The following is a 21155-nucleotide window of genomic DNA, read 5'->3' on the forward strand; positions in this document are numbered from 1 at the left end:
GGCCTCTACCCCAGGCTGACCTTCTGAGATACCTTCTGAGATACAGTGACAGGGTACCACATACAAGTCTGCCAGGGTGGCATGGTTGGGGAGTGCAATTAAGGTGGTACCCAGATTGAGGAGCTGCACCAGGACCTTCGCTTTGTCAACCTTGGAGAGGGTGGCTGCAACCAGTCACTCTCCAGGTGCCACTGGAGTTCTATCATCACGGTGGCCCCTTTCAGGTTTTTGTGGGCCCCAATTGCTTGGGGGGTGTCCAGACAACTCCGACCTGTGTGTTGCGCCGTGCCGATCCTGACCTCCCTAGGGCCCTAAGCAAAATGACATCTTACATTAAAGTGAGAAGCGGGGGTGCTGACTTCTTACCTCTTCTCCCATGCAGCCAGCGAGTTGAGAAGCGGGTGAGGGGCCAAAAATGACTTCTCACCAGGCAGGGCCTCTAGTAATTTCCTTTGGGTCCTTCCATAACGGGAAGGAGGAGCCGAATCCTGTTTAAGTGTGGACACTTGCTGTTCCAGGGAAGCCATGTCCAAGGTGAGTTCCCTTAGTGCTGTCTGTATGGCAGACATGGGTAAGGGAGCCAAGGCTTTCTCATATGCAGCAGATCATATTTTTTAGTCACCACCACAGTCGGAACCGCGTAAAATTTTTTAAATTTTACGTCGTTTGCGTAACTTGTCCGTGAATGGGGCTGGCCGTAATTTATGTGTATGAAAGCATTGACGATTTGCCGATGTCATTTGGAGCATGCGCACTGGGATACATCCACGGACGGCGCATGCGCCGTTCGATCGAAACATCATTTACGTGGGGTCACACTTAATATACATAAAACACGCCCACAGCTTCAACATTTGAATTAGGCGGGCTTACGCCGGCCCTAATACGCTACACCGCCGTAACTTCGGCGGCAAAATCTTTGAGAATACCATACTCGCCTCTCAAAGTTACGGCAGCGTAGCGTATAGGAGATACGCTACGCCCGCCTAAAGGTATGTGAATCTAGCCCTACATACGTCGGCCATGCAGGATCAGGGTGATATTAAATGCCTGTTGATGTTTGCAGTGACATAAATGCTTTGTTACTTTTGTATATAGTGGTAATCTGGTTACTTTCCAGTTTGGTTATCTCTGTTTCAGGGCGAGGTTATTATAATCAGAGTTTGAAGATATAGGAATTGATCCAGCCGGGACTACTAACTAGTTAATTGAAGAATCGCCTCACTCACTCCCCTTATTATTTGCATGTGAGTTCTAGAACGCTGGCCATAATTCAGTCTGGAAGACAGGCAGCACTGGACGTCTGGAGTGGTCTGCAGGGGGACAGTGCAGGAGAGGAGGTGAGTACAGCAGTGAGAGTATTTTTTATTTTTGGAAATGCTGGACAATAGATATTTAACTTTTTTTTGAGAGGTGAATTTGAACTTTAACCACTTCATTACTGGGCACTTAAACCTCCTTCCTGCCTAGACCAATTTTCGGCTTTCAACGCTGACGCATTTTGAATGACAATGGCGCGGTCATACAACACTGTACCCAAATTATATTTTTATAAATTTTTTTCCCACAAATAGAGCTTTCTTTTGGTGGTATTTGATCATCTCTGCAATTTCTATTTTTTGCGCTATAAACAAAAAAAAAAAGAAAATTTTGAAAAAAAAACACAATGGGCCAGATCCACAAAGAACTGCCTATCTTTAGGCAGGCGTAGCGTATCTCAGATACACTACGCCGCCGTAACTTATAGCGGAGGTTCCTTATCCAGAAAGAATTTGCGCCGTAAGTTACGGCGGCATAGTGTAAATATGTCGGCGGAAGGGCGCGAAATTCGAATGACTAAGATGTGGGCGTGTTTTATGTTAATTCATCCTGACCCCACGTTAATGATGTTTTTTTTTAACGGCGCATGCGCCGTCCGTGGGGGTATCCCAGTGTGCATGCTCGAAATCACGTCGCAAATAGTCAATGCTTTTGACGTGAATGTAATTTACGCAAAGTCCTATTCGCGAACGTTTTACGCAAACAGCGTAAACGACGGAAAATTCGACGCTGTCCCGACGTCCATACCTAACATTGCGTACACCTCATAGAGGCAGGGGTAACGTTACGCCGAAAAAAGCCTTACGCAAACGACGTAAAAAAATGCGCCGGGCGGACGTACGTTTGAGAATCGGCGTATCTAGCTAATTTGCATACTCTACGCGGAAATCAACGGAAGCGCCACCTAGCGGCCAGCGTAAATATGCACCTCAGATGCGACGGCGTACTAAGACGTTGTCAGTCGGATCTAGCCCACATTCAGGCGTATCTTGTTTTGTGGATACAAAACAAAGATATGACGGCGCATCGTAGAACTTACGCGGCGTATTTAAGTTCTTTGTGGATCTGGCCCAATATTTTTTACTTTTTGTTATAATAATATCCCAATTTTTTTTTTTCCTCCGTTTAGGCCGATACGTATTCTTCTACATATTTTTGTTAAAAAAAAATCGCAATAAGGGTATATTGATTGGTTTGAAAGTTATAGTGCCTACAAAATAGGGGATAGATTTATGATTTATTTTTTATTTTTTACTAGTAATGGCGGCGATTTTTTTGTTAGGCCTGCAATATTGCGGCGGACATATCGGACACTTTTGACACAATTTTGGGACCATTCACATTTATACAGCGATCAGTGCTATAAAAATGCACTGATAACTGTATAAATGTGACTGGCAGGGAAGGGGTTAACACTAGGGGGTGAGGAAGGGGTTAAATGTATTCCCTGGGTGTGTTCCAACTGTGTGTGGAGGGGGACTGACTGGGGGAGGTGACCGATGCTGTGTCCCTATGTACAAGGGACACAGCATCGGTCTCCTCTCTCCCTGACAGGACATGGAGCTCTGTGTTTACACACAGAGCTCCACGTCCCTGCAGTCACCGCTGATCGCGGGTACCTGGCGGACATCGCGGTCGCCAGGCACGCGCATCGGCATCCCAGCGATGCGCCGGGCACAGTGTTTCCCCGCTGCGTGCCCCCAGCGGCGCGCGTGGGGAATGCACATAAAAGGACGTCCAGGGACGTCCACCCGGCAGTTGAGAGCCGCGTTGTGGATGTCTTTCGTCTATAACACGGCTCTCAAGTGGTTAAAACACATTGGCCCAGATTCTCAAACGAGATACGACGGCGTATCTCCAGATACACCGTCGTATCTCTAAGTTGCGTGGTCGTATCTATGCTCCTGATTCTTAGAATCAGTTAGGCATAGATTTCCCGTAGATCCGACTGGCGTAACTGTGTTACAACGTCGTATCGTAAATGCATATTTACGCTGGCCGCTAGGTGGCGCTTCTGTCGAATTCCGCGTTGAGTATGCAAATTAGCTAGATACGCGAATTCCCGAACGTACGCCTAGCCGACCCCATACATTTACGCCGTTTACGTTAGGCTTTTCCCGACGTATAGTTACCCCTGCTATATGGTGGCGTAAGTGCGGCGTACCAATGTTAAGTATGGCCGTCGTTCCCACGTCGAAATTTGAAAAAGTTACGTAGTTTGCGTAAGTCGTCCGTGAATGGGACTGGACGTCATTTACGTTCACGTCGAAACCAATGACGTCCTTGCGGCGTACTTTGGAGCAATGCACACTGGGAAATTCCATGGACGGCGCATGCGCCGTTCGGGAAAAACGTCAATCACGTCGGGTCACACAACATTTACATAAAACACGCCCCCCTGTTACAAATTTGAATTAGGCGGGCTTACGCCAGCCGATTTACGCTACGCCGCCGCAACTTACGAAGCAAGTGCTTTGAGAATACAGCACTTGCCCTGCTAAGTTGCGGAGGCGTAACGTAAATCAAATACGTTACGCCCGCGCGAAGATACGCGGATGTACGAGAATCTGGGCCATTGAGGGTTATTTACGAAAGGCAAATCCACTTTGCACTACAAGTGCAAACTACAAGTGCAAAGTGCACTGTGAATATGAGGAGAAGATCTGAAATGGAGGGGAAGCTCTGCTGAATTTATCATCCAATCATGTGCAAGCTAAAATGCTGTTTTTTATTTACCTTGCATGTCCCCCATGGATCTAAAGAGATTGCACTTCCAAGTGCACTTTGCACTTGTAGTGCAAAGTGGATTTGCCTTTCGTAAATAACCCCCATTATGTTCTTGCAGTGTTATACTCAGATATCCTTTCATAAGCCAAAATCATTAAACAATAGCTTGATGCTATTGTGTCTGTGGAAGTAATATTATACCGAAAGGTTTTCCTGCCATTGCTATATAAATACACAGAATAAATAAGCATCGCTGCCAAATATGCCATGTGCACCTTTCATTTGAAGTTCTGAAATAAGTGACAGGACTGTTCAGCTAATTTTTCTTTTGTCCTTTATAAATCCACAGATAATATGGGTCTTCTCTAGCAGATGGCACCTATTGTTTTATCAGATACAATCAAAGGCACATACACCCTGTAAACTATGATAAGAATTTCTTTTATTAGTACATGTCACTTCAACGTATTGCGTAATAATTTCTCTGTCCTGCTTATATTTGCAGGAAACGTAAACTGTGTCAGAATTCAAAGTACAAATCGTTTACAGCGAGAGCTCGTCGCTCCTCCCTAACTCTCCCCGTCAAGTCTTTTGCTTCCATAAACGGACTCCCATTGGGAAAGCCAGGTCCTTGACCCTCCAAACAAACGCTCAGGTATATTCTAATATAGGGCACTGTGTTTCTTGATTCTCACAGTTGGCTTAAGTTCTGTGACAATGGAAACAGATGAAAAAAGAAGCACTGGCAAGAAGAGAGGCAAACTGCTTGCTGGGCTTTTAAAATGTGCCCTGCTGGCTGCTGGATTTTTCACATACCTTCTGGCTGGGGCGATGGTTTTTCAGATGCTGGAACAAGAATCGGAGTCAAATGTAAAGGAGGAAACGGAGCGCCATCGGTTGGACTTCCTGAAGAACTATACGTGTCTAACACAAGATGCTGTGGAACGTCTGATTAAGGTAAGAAAAACTGTTTTGAAGTATCAATGGTTCAAGAATAATGAGATGGGGACAATGGGGTTTATTTACTAAAGGCAACTACAAGTGCACTTGCTGTAGATCCGAGGGGGACATGCAAGGAAAAAAAATATATCATTTTTGCTTCTACATGATTGTATAATAAAAATTTTTTAGAGCTTCCCCTGATTTCAGATATACAGCGATTACACTTCCAAGTGCACTTGCAGTGGCATTGTAGTGCAGAGTGAATTTGCCTTTAGTAAATCAACCCCAATATCTCCCATTTGTTCCTAATTTGTCATCATGATTTCAATCCCACACATATGGGTTGTTCATAGACTGGCATATAAAAAACAACTCCAGGTAAATTCATTCAAAACTTTCTTCTTCTTTTAATAGTTTTTATTGAAACAACCTAACACAAGCATTGGTTACATAGATCAGGTGTATATACAATTTAATATGTAAAAGACATGTGCATTTGTTTTTGTCCAAATACATTGTCGTCCAAATTTCGGGGATTTTAGCGTTCGTTTTAACAAATGATAACGAAGGTGCAGAATCCGAAATCCGAAAGATCCGACATAAAAAAATCTTTATTTTCGTTTTGTTGCGACAACAGTTCAATATAGATTTGACATGATGGTGACAATAGCGATCTGTGTCTATCGAACCTGTGGTCGAATGTGCCTAACCGAACTCTATTAGTCCAAGATTATTAGACATAGAGAGAAAAGATTAGACATTATAGAAACATGAAGATGCGACGAAGCAGCTAAAAACATACGATCCCCACGAGCAGACATTTTTGGTCAAATGCTCCACCCATAGGCTGTAGAAGAATTCTAATGTTGTTTGACTAGTAATATTAACCACTTGCTTACTGGGCACATAAACCCCCTTTGTGCCCAGGCGAAATTTCAGCTTCCGGCACTGCGTCGCTTTAACTGACATTTGCGCGGTCGTGCGACGTGGCTCCCAAACAAAATTGACGTCCTTTTTTCCCCCACAAATAGAGCTTTATTTTGGTGGTATTTGATCACCTCTGCGGTTTTTATTTTTTGCGCTATAAACAAAAAAAGAGCGATCTAAAGATAAGCTATGTTAAAGCAGGTGTAACTTTGCGACAGGTAAAAACGACTAGCGACGACGTACGGGATTGCGACGAACGTGCAGATCTTCGTGGATCGCCGTAACTAGTCATTTGCATATTCTACGCCGACCGCTATGGAATCGCCACCTAGCGGCTGGCCTAGAATTGCATCCTAAGATCCGACGGTGTAAGTCAATTACACCTGTCGGATCTTATGGCTATCTATGCGTAACTGATTCTATGAATCAGTCGCATAGTTAGGACGGGCGGATCACAGAGATACGATGGCGTATCAGGAGATACGCCGTCGTATCTCTTCTGTGAATCTGGCCCTACATGTCAAATATGTAATCATACAGACGATTTGAAAGGCAATATTTAGTCAATGTAATCATGCAGCTGACTTCTGTTTTATTTGTAGAGGTAGGGCAGTGGCGGATTTCTAAGGGTGCAAAAAGGGCGATTTGCCCCAGACTAAAAAAATTAAACGTATTTTCCTTTGGGACTTCAGTAGTGTGCTCGTTGAGGAAATTTGTCCAGTTTGCAGTCTTTTCCAAGCTTCAGTCATGTCTCCCTCCATCTCAGCAAGCAATTGTATTGCATGATGAAGGGCTTTTCAGGTGTTAAAGCGGAGCTCCAGCCAAAAGGGGAAGCTCTGCTTGTTCGCACCTGCCCCCCTGCGCTGCCACATTTTTTTTGGGGGGGGTACCTAGTATTGAAAGGGACCTGCTCCCACTTCCTGGCAAGAACACTGTGTCGATCTACGAGCATTTTGAGTGTTCTCAAAATGATGCATATTGATGAGTTAGTTAAAGATTTTTCAAGTGCTAAGTGCAGGAAGAAAGACTTTTTGTAAATATTGTAGTGATGCATAACTGATGATTGCTAGTTTCAGTTCCAATTACTTGTGTAAAGTGTATTCTTACCTTCAATAAAATTGGGCAAAGAAAAAATAACAAAAGTAATGGGATTCCTGCCCTTACATGCACACAAACTTTAATGGCATCCCAGTATTAGTCCATGGGGTTCAATATTGAGTTTGCCCACCCTCTGCAGCTATAACAGCTTCAACTCTTCTGGGAAGGCTGTCCACGAGATTTAGGAGTGTGTGGGAATATTTGACCATTCTTCCAGAAGAGCATTTGTGAGGTCAGGCACTGATGTTGGACGAGAAGGCCTGGCTCTCAGTCTCTGCTCTAATTCATCCCAAAAGGTGTTTGTGATGGACCCCCGTACTCAAGATAAGTCTGTCTGCCGTAAATGCTTCCTCTGTTCGGTATCACACAATCCAAGACCCCTTAGCTTTCCCATTCACTAGTCGTAGCTCAGTGTAGGGTAAAACATCCAACAGTTTATTAGAACCAGAATACAAGTCTTATATACAGTTAAAGAGCTCATATTACTCTAACAATACACCTGTAACCAGAAACATCAATTAACATGAGCTAATTAACTAATCCTTTAGCAGATGTGACTCCCTAACTACCATACACATTATCATACATATCAACACAGAAGTCCTTCATACAATTGCAGGGTTAATTAGCACAACCAACAATGGGTGAAAGACCCTTAGAAGTTATACTAGACTAATTTACATTATAGCAGACAAAAGACAGACAGGTGGCTGGAGTTGACACCGGCATCTTCTAACAGTATGTGTCCCACCATTATGAATCGGTCACTATTTCTAATATGACATATACAGGGTTCCCAGAGTCTGTGTGTCTTGGGGGGACATGGACCTGAATCCAAAGTAATACCACCTCAGGGGTCCCCAGGCACACAGCTCACAAAGAGCACTGTTCCCCCAAATGCCAGGTCCCATGATCGGTAGACAAGAGGCTAGCATTCAGTCCCCTCCAAAAGCCTCTGTCCCGGCTAGGTCTGTCAGTGTGTTCTATTCGGTTGAGGGCAGGCCAGTCAAGTTCCTCCACCCCAAACTCGCTCATCTATGTCTTTATGGACCTTGCTTTGTGCAGTCATGTTGGAACAGGAATGGGCAATCCCCACACTGTTCCACAAAGTTGGGAGCATAACATTTGTCCAAAATTTCTTGGTATGCTGACTCCTTTAGAGTTCCCTTCACTGGAACTAAGGGGCAAAGCCCAACCCCTGAAAAACACCATACAATAATCCTCCCTCCACCAAATGACCAGTGATCAATAGACCAGTGGAAGTGGAAGATGGGTTGAGATAGGAGGCTTAGAAAGGAGATAAGGAAAGAATGGGAAGATGGAGAGAAAGGAATGAGGGGGGTGGGGGGAAGGATAGGGGGGACATTTTGGAGTTGGCACTAACCACGCAAACGAGCCAACACATGGCAGCAAGAAGGGTTGTTCTATTAGGAAAGCTCACAATTAGCAGGAAGATCATTTTCCACTGAAACAGGTCAACCTTGCCTTGTATTGCAGTACATTTTTGTGAAACTGCATGTAAAAATTCTAGCAAAAGAATGATGGAGGGGTGTTTAACTTCTTCCCAAACGGCCACTGTATATAGCCAGGTGGGAATTTCGTCCTGAGTAGATGTTCCTGAACATCCCTCAGAAGGAGCGTGATCCCGGTCTGCCTGTGTCCCCCAGACTCGGTGCATTACCGCTCGGCAGGAGGGCTCTGTGATTGGCCCTCCTTATCAAATGATGGCTGGGTCCAATCACAGCCATTGTGTGATGTATTCAGAGTCGGCTGTCAATTGATGGGCTCTGCTTCTCCTCCCACTGAGCCTGTGAGGAGAAGGCAAGCTGGTCTGTGTTGCCGGTGGGGATCAGTGAGTGTAAAGCACTTTACACTCACTGATCACACAGTAAGTGTCAAAACAGTGTCCCCACACAGTAAAATACAGCTGTCCCCGTGATCAACATCTGCACACAATCGGCATTTGTTGAATGTGGTCATTTTGTGGGTACTTCCATTGTCCTGGTGCTCTAATGCCTTCAAAATGTAATAACTAGTCAGGAAATGACAGGTGTAATTTCCACAGGCTGTGTAAAAGTCTCACACATGTAGTATTGGCATACTCAGGAGGAGTAGCAGAATGTATTTTGGGGTGTAAATAATGCCATTAACATGCTATGTGTTAGAACAATCTTATAAATTGACAACGTTGTGTTTGGAAAAAAAAGTGTTTTTCATTTTCTTTCTAAATTTTTCCAAAAACTTGTGGGGAAAAAATGACATGTTCAAAAGACTCATTATGCCTCATAAAATATATGTTGGGGTGTTTGCTTTGCAAAATGGGGTCAATTTGTGGGCATTTCCATTGTCCTGGTGCTCCAGGATATTTAAAAGTATGATGGGTAGTTCTGACATTTGATTGGCAATTTATGCTCCTAAAACACCAGAAGGTGTTTGGATGTTGGGCCTCTGTATGTGGACAGGCTGTGGAAAAGTCTAAGGCCTAGTACACACAATCCATCCGCGGTGACGTGTCGCGCCGTCGCCGCGATGATGACGCGGCGACGTGCGCGATGCTGGAAGGTAAAGACTTCCCACGCATGCGTCGAATCATTACGACGCATGCGAGGGAGGGGATCGGACGGATTGATCCGGTGAGTCTGTACAGACCACCGGATCAATCCGCTGGACAGGATTCCAGCGGATAGATTTCTTAGCATGCTAAGAAATTTTTATCCGCTGGAAATCCATCGGCCCGAAAAAAATCTGCGGATAAATATCCGCTGGGCCGTACACACCACAGGATCTATCCGCTGGAACTGATCCGCGGATACATACCAGCGGATAGATCCTCTCGTGTGTATGGGGCCTGACACGTGTGATCGCCATATTTCGGAGGAGTAGCAGAATGTGTTTTGGGGTGTAATTGCAAGTATGTAGTGTGTGAGAAAAAAACGTGTAAATATAACGTGTATATATATATATATATATCTATATATATATATATATATATATATATATATATATATATATTGATTTTTCAAAGCATTGTGGGGGGGGGGGGGAAATTGCAGCTTCAAAAAATTCACTTTGCTTCTTACTAAATACTTTGGACTGTCTTCTTTCCAAAAAGGGGTAATTTGAGGGATATTTGTACTGTCCTGACATTTTAGAGCCTGAAAAAACAATTTTTTTTTTATTTCTTTTTTACTAATATTGCAAAAGAAAAAAAATACAGTGGTGAATAAATACCAAAAGAAAGTTCTATTTGTGTAAACAAAATGATAAAAAAAAATTGGGTAAAGTTTAGCATGAGTAATTGTCATTTCAAAGTGTGAGAGCACTGAAAGCTAAAAATTGATCTGGGAAGGAAGGGGGTGAAAGTGCCGGTATTGAGGTGGTTGATAAAAAAAAAAAAAAATACATGAATTTTTTTTTTGGCTCAACCTTTTCCACAAGGGGGTGTTTAATACTCAAAACTCCCCCCCCCCCTCCCCCATCTGTGTCCCAGTGTGGATATTTCCCTTTACTTCCTTTCCTGGAGACACAACAGGAAGTAAGAGGGAATCTGTCCAAAGTAAGGAAAATGTCCCTTTAGTTTGTCACCAGAAAAAATGTCCCCCATTGCTAGATTTCCACACATTTTCCCTCGTACATAGTTCCAACGACAATGGCCCATGGGACAAATAGAGAGGGCGAATCTCCATAACAGAAACAAAGACAGTAATTAAGGCCTAACAGAGGTTTAACCTCTTAACCAAACCACCCCCTTCCTTTTATTTTTATAAAAAAATAGGTTTTGGCTTTAGATTCACTTTGTGCTCTATACTTTTCTCACGATCCTTTTAAAGTCCTATTTGGCAGGGCTTCCAAGATTGTCTCTAGGGTAGGGCTGTACTTTTTGCATGTCATTCTGCATTGTAAAATATTCCTCCACAATGGAAGACATTTGTAGAATGCCACCCTAGTGTTGCTTAGAGTAGAACAACAATGTAACAGAGGCATCCTGGCTTTCCCACGTATTTATAAATAGAGAGAGAAATAGGTTTTAATAGTTTTAATGTGTTTTCTTGGCTGAATATTATGGAACTTGTATAGTTATAGACCCATTGTGAATTTCCTGGTATGTTGTACATTTATTGCCCTTTTTTACATTTAATCTTTTCCCTCTGCTCAAATCATACAAATCATACAGTACATGTGTAAGATTTGAGTCTGTCTTATCCCTTACTGTATAGGTCTCAGTGGCGGCTGGTGGTCAATTTTGTTTGGGGGTGGGTGGACTGCAAACACAATGCTCTGCGCTCGCAGTCCACCGTTTTTGAAGCCTATTAGAGCCCATGACTCTAATCAGGTGATTTAAAAAAAACTCCACTGGCAATTAGACACCTGGCATCCGAAAAGAGGCCAGACGCCTAAATAGGGGGTGGCAGCAGCAGCCATGGATAGATTCATGCAATGCATGAATCTATCTATCTATTAGTCATATAGGGGGTGGCATGACAGAGGGGCCAGCGCCCGTGCGCCCTTAATGGATGGGCCGCTCCCTGATCAGTATGTACATTGACACCTTGAGGCTGGCAATGGGGATTTCTCAAAAAATATTCAAATGTATGCAAGGGAGACCTCAAATTTTTGTTAAAATATTGGAAGTGTGTTACAGTTGGGAAGAGCTTTATTCACCTTTGTTTGCTTATTTCGACATTTATATAGTGCAATGTAAAAAAGAGAATGTTGGGACTTTATATGAGGCCATGACCAATACAGTACATAGGTCTCCATCCCTAATTAATTGTAAAAGAAATACAAATAGGGAAATAAGTGGGGGGGGGGGGGGAATGGGACTTTGTATGAAACACATCACTGAGGTGGAATGAATCGATCAATATTGGTAGATATAATATTTATTAGTGCAAATGAGCATAGTGCAAAGTAATATACCATTAGTATCAATTCAATAAGCACGATACAGAGTTATAATAAACGTGATTGGTAAATCACATAATTGCATAATATAACATTGTTTCACATGATTAATAATAGACTAGCAGTATACCCAAATATGTAAAAACATGATAGATAATATATATAATTGATTAAATAATTCATTAAATGCATGATTGTTGTGACATAGCATCAATGAAAGCTCGACGTATTTCGCGGATTGTTTCCACTCATCAGGAGCAGCTGTGCACTGGAAGTATCTATAATAATTTGATCGTAAATTATAGCTACTAAAACAGGAAGAGAGAGAACAAAGAAACCTATGGTCTTAGCACTCTTACCTATGGGTAGAATCTAGGTTAAAAAGTGTAGGCTTCTGTAACAAATACACATATATGGTGTAAACTTTAAAGTAGTTAACTAAGCTGATGGAGAGAAAAGGGGGGGGGGGGGTTGGAAGTGAACGAAAGTGTGGCAGGTGAAGTGAACCATTAGAGAACAAACACAAACACGTAAAGTAAAGATCCAAAGAGAAAGGTCAATAAACACCATAGAGCCAATAATTTAATTACTTTTTATTGCCATTTCTAACACAAATACTAAAAAAAAAAAAAACACAATATACATATATACGGTAGAATTACCTGGGGATTAAAGTGAAGCCCATTTGGCTTCAACCACAACAACTTCAGGGACAACTCTTCCTATATACAGTCTCTAGATACAGCTTCTCCTTCAATCCTGCGCACACACATGGTTGCTGGAACACTAATTGCTCGAGTCCCGACAGTCACTTAGTCAGGTGAAGCAAAAGCCCATTACAGGCAGGAACCCGAGATCCCTTAGGTGTGTAGTACTTTAGTGTCTGGCTTGCATCATTCCTCTGGCTACTGACCGCTTCAGGCACTGAAGGCACTGTCAGGCACTGTCAGGCACTGTCAAGCTTCAGGCACTGTCAAGCTGCCTGGCTGCAGCTGCCCCTTTCGCTAGCACTCCAGGCTAACTTATTCCCACAGTCCTCCAGACTGACACTCACCAGCCCCCCAGATGACTCTTAGGGGATCTCCCAGACATGCTGACCTCCTCCTGCTGTCCGCTCTCCTTGCTTCCATGCCTCCAGGAAGGGCTTCCTCCATGTGTTTTTGGTAGGAATCTTCCAGGCCTGAGGTCACAATCCGCCCCCCCCCCCCCAGGCTAGGAGGTATCCTCAAGGTTCACTGGCAGTCATCTCAGCACTCAATCTCCAGCTTCCACCCAACTCTCATCCCCCTGGCATGACTCATAACCCATTTATGAGGTGGCCTGCCCCCTGCCAGTCTTTCACTGGGACTGGGTTTGACTGAGGTCCTCATAAATATTCCAAGCAGCTAATCCTAGCATCCACCCAATATGTCCACGACATACTCCAATGTTACAGAAAACAGGGAAAAGCTGCTAGAATGAGTCACCCAGCCCAGAATCACTAAACCCTGACCCAGATTCATAGTCCAGGAATGGCCCTGAGTCAAACTAAAATTTCCCTACACTAACATTCTAGCACACTAGAGGGTGCTACATATGGAAAGGTGGTGGTGGTGTGTGTGTTTGTGTGTGTGTGTGTGTGTTTTAATTCATCCTTAAAGGGGTTGTAAAGGTAAAAAAACCTTTCCCTAAATAGCTTCCTTTACCTCAGTGCAGTCCTCCTTGACTTACCTCAATTACCTCATACTATACGCTGAGCACAACGGGAACGCCACCTAGCGGCCATCGCAAGAATGCAGCCTAAGATATGCGGGCATAAGAGCCTTATGCCGCGCATATCTTAGGCTGCAGTCTGCGTAACGAGGTTCCTGAATCAGGAGCATTCGTTACGCCGGGGCAAGTAAGCAATTGCGCTGTGTAACTTATGGTTACACAGGCGCAATTGCTTCTTGAATCCAGGCCACTGTTTAAAAACACAATATGAAAAGGTAAAAGTGATCCAATACTTCATAACAACCAATGATGCCGCGTACACACGACCGTTTTTGGGATGTAAAAAATGACTTTTTTTAATGTCATTAAAAACGATCGTGTGTGGGCTCCAGAGCATTTTTCACGATGTAAAAAATGGGCATTAAAAAATTTCGAACATGCAATAATTTTTCACGTTGTTTTTAACGTTGTCGTTTTTAACGTCGTAAAAAATGGTCGTGTGTGGGCTTTAACGACGTGAAAAAAAACGTGCATGCTCAGAAGCGGGAGCGCTCGTTCTGGTAAAACTAGCGTTCGTAATGGAGATGGCACATTCATCACGCTGTAACAGACTGAAAAGCGCAAATCGTCTTTTACGAACACGAAATCAGCAAAAGCAGCCCCAAGGGTGGCGACATCCAAATGGAACTTCCCCTTTATACGTGTTGTACGTCACCGCGCTTTGCTAGAGCATTTTTTTCCCCGCAATTGTGTGTAGGCAAGGCCGGTTTAACAATAATCGGGTTGAAAAAAACTTTGTTTTTTCTAGACCATTAAAAATGGTCGTGTGTACGCGGCATTAGACTTCAACTGTCAGCACCTGAAAAAGAACAAACTCATAGAACTTTGTTTTGGGAATAACCAACATATCTTTTAGGGTTTCTGTGCCATTTATGCTCTGTATAGAGCAGTGGCTGTGGGTCCATAAGGGCACATGGGCACCGCCCCCTCTCTCCAGCCACCCTCTCTATGATCAATCTATCCATCCACGGCTGCCGCTGCCACCCCCTATTCAGGCGTCCGACCCCTTTTCTGCCAGCGGTGGGGGGGGGGGGGGGGGGGTGATTTTGAAACACCTGATTAGAGCCATAAGCTCTTATAGGCTTCAAAATAGGTGAACTGCGAGCACCATTCTTGGCGCTTGCAGTTCACCCAGGTGTGTTAGGAAAGCAAAGGAATATTTGCTTTCCTAACACTGAACCACCTCTCCACCAATCAGGTGCTAGGGTCTGTTACCCATCACCCGATTGGCTGAAAAAACAGCCGCCGCTATTGGATGGGAGATGAGAACAGGAGGAGACGCATGAATGACCCCGCTCATCTCCGTCACTGATGCCCCACCGAGACAGGGTAAGTTCCAAGCAGATGGCGGGGTCACAGTGGCTGCGTTTTATGGGCACAGTGGATGCGCTTGATGTACGTTTTTTTTTTCTGAATTTTTCAGTTTGTTTGCGCCCCCCAAAAAATTTGGAGCAACAGCTGCGACTGGTATAGTATAGAGGCATAGCTGAGATGAAGACAGATCAGATGTGATCTGAAAAACATGGATTCACATGTCATGTAAAGCATTCCGTCTAATGAAGGCTGTGCAAATTTGAACCGGTTCAAAAAAAGGGTCCTGTGTGAGTTTTGTGCGGTGCGAATTTCAGCTCCATAGACTTCTATGGGAACGGGTTAAAATCGCAGTCCATTGGTCACATCACTGCGAATTATTAAGAATAAATAATATTTTTTGCCTAGATTTTATAGAAAATAAAATCACAGATGTGACCACTCCCCTCGCAAATTTGCTGAGAAGATTTCGCATTGCAATGCAAATTCGTACCGCTTTAAATTCGCACTGCATCAGTTTGACACGGGGCAAAGCAAGGTTTTAACAACTTTGCATACAAATATTGATTGGTACATATATGGATATAAACAAAACATTTTCTTGGTTACATGCTGCATAAATTCTTTTCTGCTCAAATATTCAGATGCGAATAAGTCAAGCACAGAACATTTAAAACATCCCTTACTTTTAACTTGTTTTTTTTTATAGAGTCCTTTACTTTATTTATAGCATGTGCATTAGGACTGTAAATGATGAGATGAAAAAGTAACCACTAGATGTTGTTCTTGCCAGATGAAAGTCTAATTAAACGTTTTAGGATAAATATAGCTAAATACATTCCAAGTGCATCAAAACAAAATCTTACAGCTTGTTTCCATTAAAATGCAGCCACAGTAACGGAGAAGAAAAGCCTGTCCCTGTTCTAGACTGCAGCATAGGAGGACCCATGTTCGCTGTATGCAAGCAGTGGTCTCTCCTTATTATATAGAAAATAACAAAAATATGTTTTTTTACCTTTAATATCTACCTTAACCACTTCCATACAGGGCACTTATACACCTTCCCGCCCAGACCAATTTTTATCTTTCAGCGCTGTTGCACTTTGAAAGACAATTGCGCGGTCATGCTACACTGTACCCAAACTAAATTATTACACTTCCGGGTCAGCATTAGTAGCATTGTTTTGCAATGCAATGCAATCTGCATTGCAAAACATTCAGCGGAGCCCAGAGGAGACAGTCAGGGTCTTTTTAGACCCTGCATGTCTCAATAAAGAGAACCAGTCACCTAAAATCAATCAATCCATTAGCAAAAAAATTGTTACACCCGAGCACATAAAATCCCCCCCCCCCAAAAAAAGTCCCCACATATATAAGTAAGAACGTGAACTCATGCGTCGGGGGGCGCCTACGCGTGAAAACGTTGATTGCGATACACCCGTTACATATGTGCTAAAGTTTGGGTCCTGCACCACCATCTTCTTTCCCTCTGATATCACTGGGAGACCAGCTGCCTCTGCTCAAGCAGCCTCCATGGATATGTGATGTGCATATCCCAGGAATCTGAAGGCGCAGGTACACCTCATTCTCGCTTGAGCAAGAATGGCATCTACAATTAAAAAAAACAATACTCTTCAAAATATTGTAAACCAGTAAAAATAAAAAAATAAAAAAGGCCATTTCAATTTGCACTGGAAGAAAGAAAACTCAATTTTGAGGCTGATGGCCAACTTTAGGTAGCAATGAATCAAAAGGATAGGGTAGGTATGTGCTACTGCAGGGGTCAGCATTAAAGTGAACCTATTGCTTTACAGTGGCGTCTCCAGCTTTCATATTTAGGGGGGGCACATGGGGGGACAGGGACAAAAGTAGGGGGGCCAACTATAAAATGCAATTATATATATATATATATATATATATATATATATATATCTCCTGGGGCCCTTTACTACGATCCCACAACTGGCCCTTTTTACATGTTCTGCAGTGAGCTCCCTTCCTTTTCTTGCAGAAAACAAGAGATATATGTCACCAGCACACCAAGAAAATATATGGGTCCAAAGCAGTGGGAGAACTTTCAGGGTTGCAAAGGTTGTCTTGCCACCGGGCCCTGGTGTTCTGCCACTGTGGGGTTCCCCAGCTGTCCTGTCCCTGCTATTGACAGCGCTGGTCTGGCATCTGTCTCCTTGGCAGCGGCGGCAGTCTATTAGGACCTAGTGCTGGTGACATTATGGGTGCATGCAGGGGAAGGCTGGCACTATTGGTTATAGAGAGCCGAGCCCCCAGCTGGTCACCTAGCAGCAGTAATGCTGTATAACCTTCTCTGTTGACATGCTGATCGGGATGTGATCCAGGTGATGCTCCCAGTCAGATCTAATAAACACAGTATTTATTAGCATCAAGAGTACAACCACATATATATAATCAACCGTATGTTCAGCAGCCATGTGGGCTCTATGCCTGTAAAGTGTGGGCTTTGATCAATAAAATCACTAATATTTAACACTAGGATTTGACTGGGAGCATCACCTGGATTGCATCACGATCAGCATGTCAGAGAAGGCTCTACTGCTGCTAAGCAATGTGCAGGGAGCTCAACTGTCTACAGCCAATAGAGATGGGCTTGGGTGTGTTTGAAATCCCACATGCCCAATCCCGCCAGGAAGCCAACACTCCACAGCGCTAATCACAGGCAGTGAGACATTTCCTGATCTGTGCAGCAGCGGACCGGGAAATGTCTCACTGCCTGTGATTGGCGCTGTGCAGTGTGGGCTTCCTGGCAGGCTCTGGCATGTGGATTTTTGAACATGCCCAGCCCATCTCTAACAACAAATTGTGCTGGCCCTCCTGTACATCAGCCCCATAAAGTAACCAGCTCTGGGTTCCAATGTGCTGCCGTCGCTGCCATGGAGACAGAGACCAGCGCTGTGAATAGCCAGGACAGGACAGCAACTCTGGTTATTCCAGCACTGGTCCACACTGGGAGGATTCCCCCATTCCCCTATAATGTGTAGATGGGGGAATTGGATCATTTCCTTTTTTTTTTCATTCAACCTAATAGTTGAATGAAAAAAAGTGATCAATGTATGGGCTGCCTAAGAGATAAGACCAGCCATAGACAGTTTAAATCTCAGCTGGTTCAGCAGGAACTGGCTGAGATTTGAACCATTAATAGGCAGATTCTCTTATGATTATCACTAGTGGTTGCTGTATAGCCACTAGTGATAATCACTGTTTGTCGGGAGAATACAATTGCTGGGCAGGAGGGATATTCCCGTCAGCACTGTCTGTGTTGATGGGGGAATCATGCAAGTTTCTTTCCTGCAATCTGTGGATGTAGGATTGAAATTTGCACTGTATATTACCTGCCTAACTGAAAGTGAAAGTGTAACAGAATGGCCTGTGACACCCAGAGACTTTTGAAGGATGGGGGGTACTCCTGTGCCAATGTCACTAATGACTCTTGGGTCTAGGGTCATCCTGTGCCCCTTTTGGGCATAGGGTGACTGAGAAATGATAATGATAAATTACATGCGATGGGACATTACTTATAATTCATGTTTTGCAGGATATCTTGAAATATTACAAGTTGTTAAAGTCTGACTCCGACAGGTCAATAGAGTGTTTTCATTCAATGTGGGGACACATGCTTTTGAGGTGTTAATTGAGTCTGCTCCTAGACAGTCTATTGTGTGATGCTAATACTGTTTTGTGTCCATTGTGCTAATTAGGTCTGCTCCTAAGACCTGTTCATTGTGGAATGTGACTTGTCAAGCTGTAGTAATTAACCCCTCTAAATGCGGAGCCACACCGTCTGGGTAATGAGTAGTAATTAACTCATCGGAATGTCATTATCTAAAAGAATGTGTATGAAGCCCCCCATTGTGTGATGTGTGGGTGGAGTGTGTCTTTGTCCCTGTGATTAACTGTAACATGCTTGTACTGTATATAAGAAAGCTAAGTTACCATTAAAGGATTCATTCATTCATTTTGGAACCAGTACCAGAGCTTGTGTTGTCTCGGTTATTCTGGGAAATGAAATGGGTCGTGTCTGATGTCTGTTGGACTGTCGGATAAGCTGTCGTGGGGCGATGGAATGGAGTATCGTAAACGGTGGTGACTGTTACAGAAAGTAAATTGTGAATGTCTTGACAGAACAGGAGAGGGGGAGGGAGACAGAAGTGGGAGAGAAGGGATGGAGATAATGCAGTTCAGTGATTACAGTGTACTGCAGTCTGCAGTGCACACACTTACCCACAGTCCAGGCTAGAATCTCAGGCATCATTCACACACATGCTGCTGATTTTCATATTTCCCGCCCACACATCCCCTCTCTTCAGATACAGCACACCAGGATAGTGTGGGCAGGACTGAAAGGAGGAGGAAGAGGAGGAGCTGTATTCCTCCCTGCTCATATGTGGGGAGAGTGGGGGGGGGGAGGTGGCTGGACTCGCTGGGCTGTAAAAGAGTGTCATAGACTGACACTCGGCTCAGCTTGCAGTCACCACTCTCGGAATTTACAGGCTGGTTCTCCTGTCCTAGGGACGGGAGAAATCAGTCTGTTTTTTCAGTAACTGAGATGAAGGCTTGGGCCTCCCCTCCCCCACAGTGCTCATGGAGTCCTTTCTGCAACTCGCTCTTCTCCGTGCCAATGAGGATGCAGGGGAAGCAGCAGATCGGGCGCCTGTGGTTGTGTGAGCGCTCGCATTATGCAGTGTCAGCGAGCAGAGGGAGGGGGGGGAATTTAGAAAGCACCCCCTAGGGACACAATTAACCCTTTGCTTTCCCCTGATGTTAACTCCTTCCCTGCTGATGTCATTTGTACAGTGACAGTGCCTTTTTTTATTCTTTTTTTTTTGCACTGTTCACTGTTTTGGTGTCACTAGTCACCAAAAAGTGTCACTTGGTGTCAGATTTGCCCGCCGCAATCCAGTAAAAAAAAAAAACGCTGATCGCCGCCATTACTAGTAAAAATAAATAAATTAATACAAATTCCCTAAATATAACCCCAAATTTGTAGACACAAACTTTTATGCAAACTAATCGATTAACGCTCATTGGGATTTTTTCTTACCAAAATTATGTAGCAGAATACATATTGGCCTAAATTGATGAATCAATTTGAAGATTATTATTATTATTTTTTATTTTATTTTTTATAGCACAAAAAATTAAAACCACAGGAGGTGATCAAATACCACCAAAAGAAAGCTCTGTTTGTGGGGAAAAAAAGGACCTCAATTTTATTTGGGTATAGAGTCACATGACTGCGCAATTGTCAGTTAAAGCAACGCAGTGCCATATCACAAAAAAATGGCCTGGTCATAGAGGGGGTAAAACCTTCTGGGGCCGAAGTGCATGCATGTTTATGTGTGAACAGGCCCTTAGCACAAGGATAAAGTATTTCTATTTTAACTGGAAACAGACTTTGTTTGTTTTAAGAGTGACTGTAATTTTCAAATTTCATTGAATTCAATTGAAAATTAAGTACCCTTTATCCTGGTGTAGTAGCTTTGTGATTTGAGCCTATAGTGTATCAGAACCGTTAATTTGCAGTGCATGCCACTAAAATGTGTTTTTAAATCAGGTTGTTACAGAAGCAGTCAAACAGGGAATAAATCCTCTTGGGAATCCAGAGAACAGCACCCCAATCCACCACACTAACTGGGATTTTGGCAGCGCCTTCTTTTTTTCTGGAACAGTGGTTACCACCATAGGTAAGATCTGCACTTTTTGTTTCTGCATTTTTCTTGTAAGGGCTCTTTCACACGGAGCGGATCCGTATTGATCCGCTCCGTTAGCCCGTTTGGCTCAGCGGGGATTCCTCCGTAAATCCCTGCTGAGCTGTCGGCGGACAGGGCGGTCCCCGCACACAGTGCAGAGACCGCCCTGTCTCTCCTGCGCTCTCCCCTATGGGGAATCGGATGAATACGGACCGTGTGTCCGTATTCATCCGATCCGCTCCGCCGGACGGAAGAAAAATAGGGTTTTCTTCCGTCCGCAAAAGCGGATCTTTGCGGAGGCGGATGGATGCGGACGTTAGCGGATGCATCATCCGCTAACAACTGCAATCCCATAGGGATACATTACAAGTCTGTAAACTGACTTGTAATAAACGGACCGTTTGTCCGTATGTGTGAAAGGGCCCTTAGTCGTACTGTCATTTAAAGAGG

The 21155-nt window shown here is 43.8% G+C and overlaps 1 protein-coding gene across 2 annotated transcripts in view; it reads left to right on the forward strand.

The window, feature by feature from the left end:
- Positions 1 to 21155, forward strand: part of LOC120921166 (potassium channel subfamily K member 16-like) — a 74066-nt gene that overhangs the window by 35243 nt on the left and 17668 nt on the right. The window contains exons 1-3 of one of the 2 annotated variants that reach the window (XM_040333875.1): positions 1039 to 1340; positions 4553 to 5004; positions 20570 to 20699. In XM_040333875.1, coding sequence (XP_040189809.1) covers positions 4765 to 5004; positions 20570 to 20699 — 370 coding nt within the window. In that variant the 5' untranslated portion in view covers positions 1039 to 1340; positions 4553 to 4764. Of the gene's footprint in view, positions 1 to 1038; positions 1341 to 4552; positions 5005 to 20569; positions 20700 to 21155 lie in introns of those variants that run through there. The other variant, XM_040333873.1, reaches the window with a different exon arrangement.

Source organism: Rana temporaria, chromosome 13 (assembly GCF_905171775.1).
Source record: "Rana temporaria chromosome 13, aRanTem1.1, whole genome shotgun sequence".
NCBI classification, from domain to species: Eukaryota; Metazoa; Chordata; class Amphibia; order Anura; family Ranidae; genus Rana; species Rana temporaria.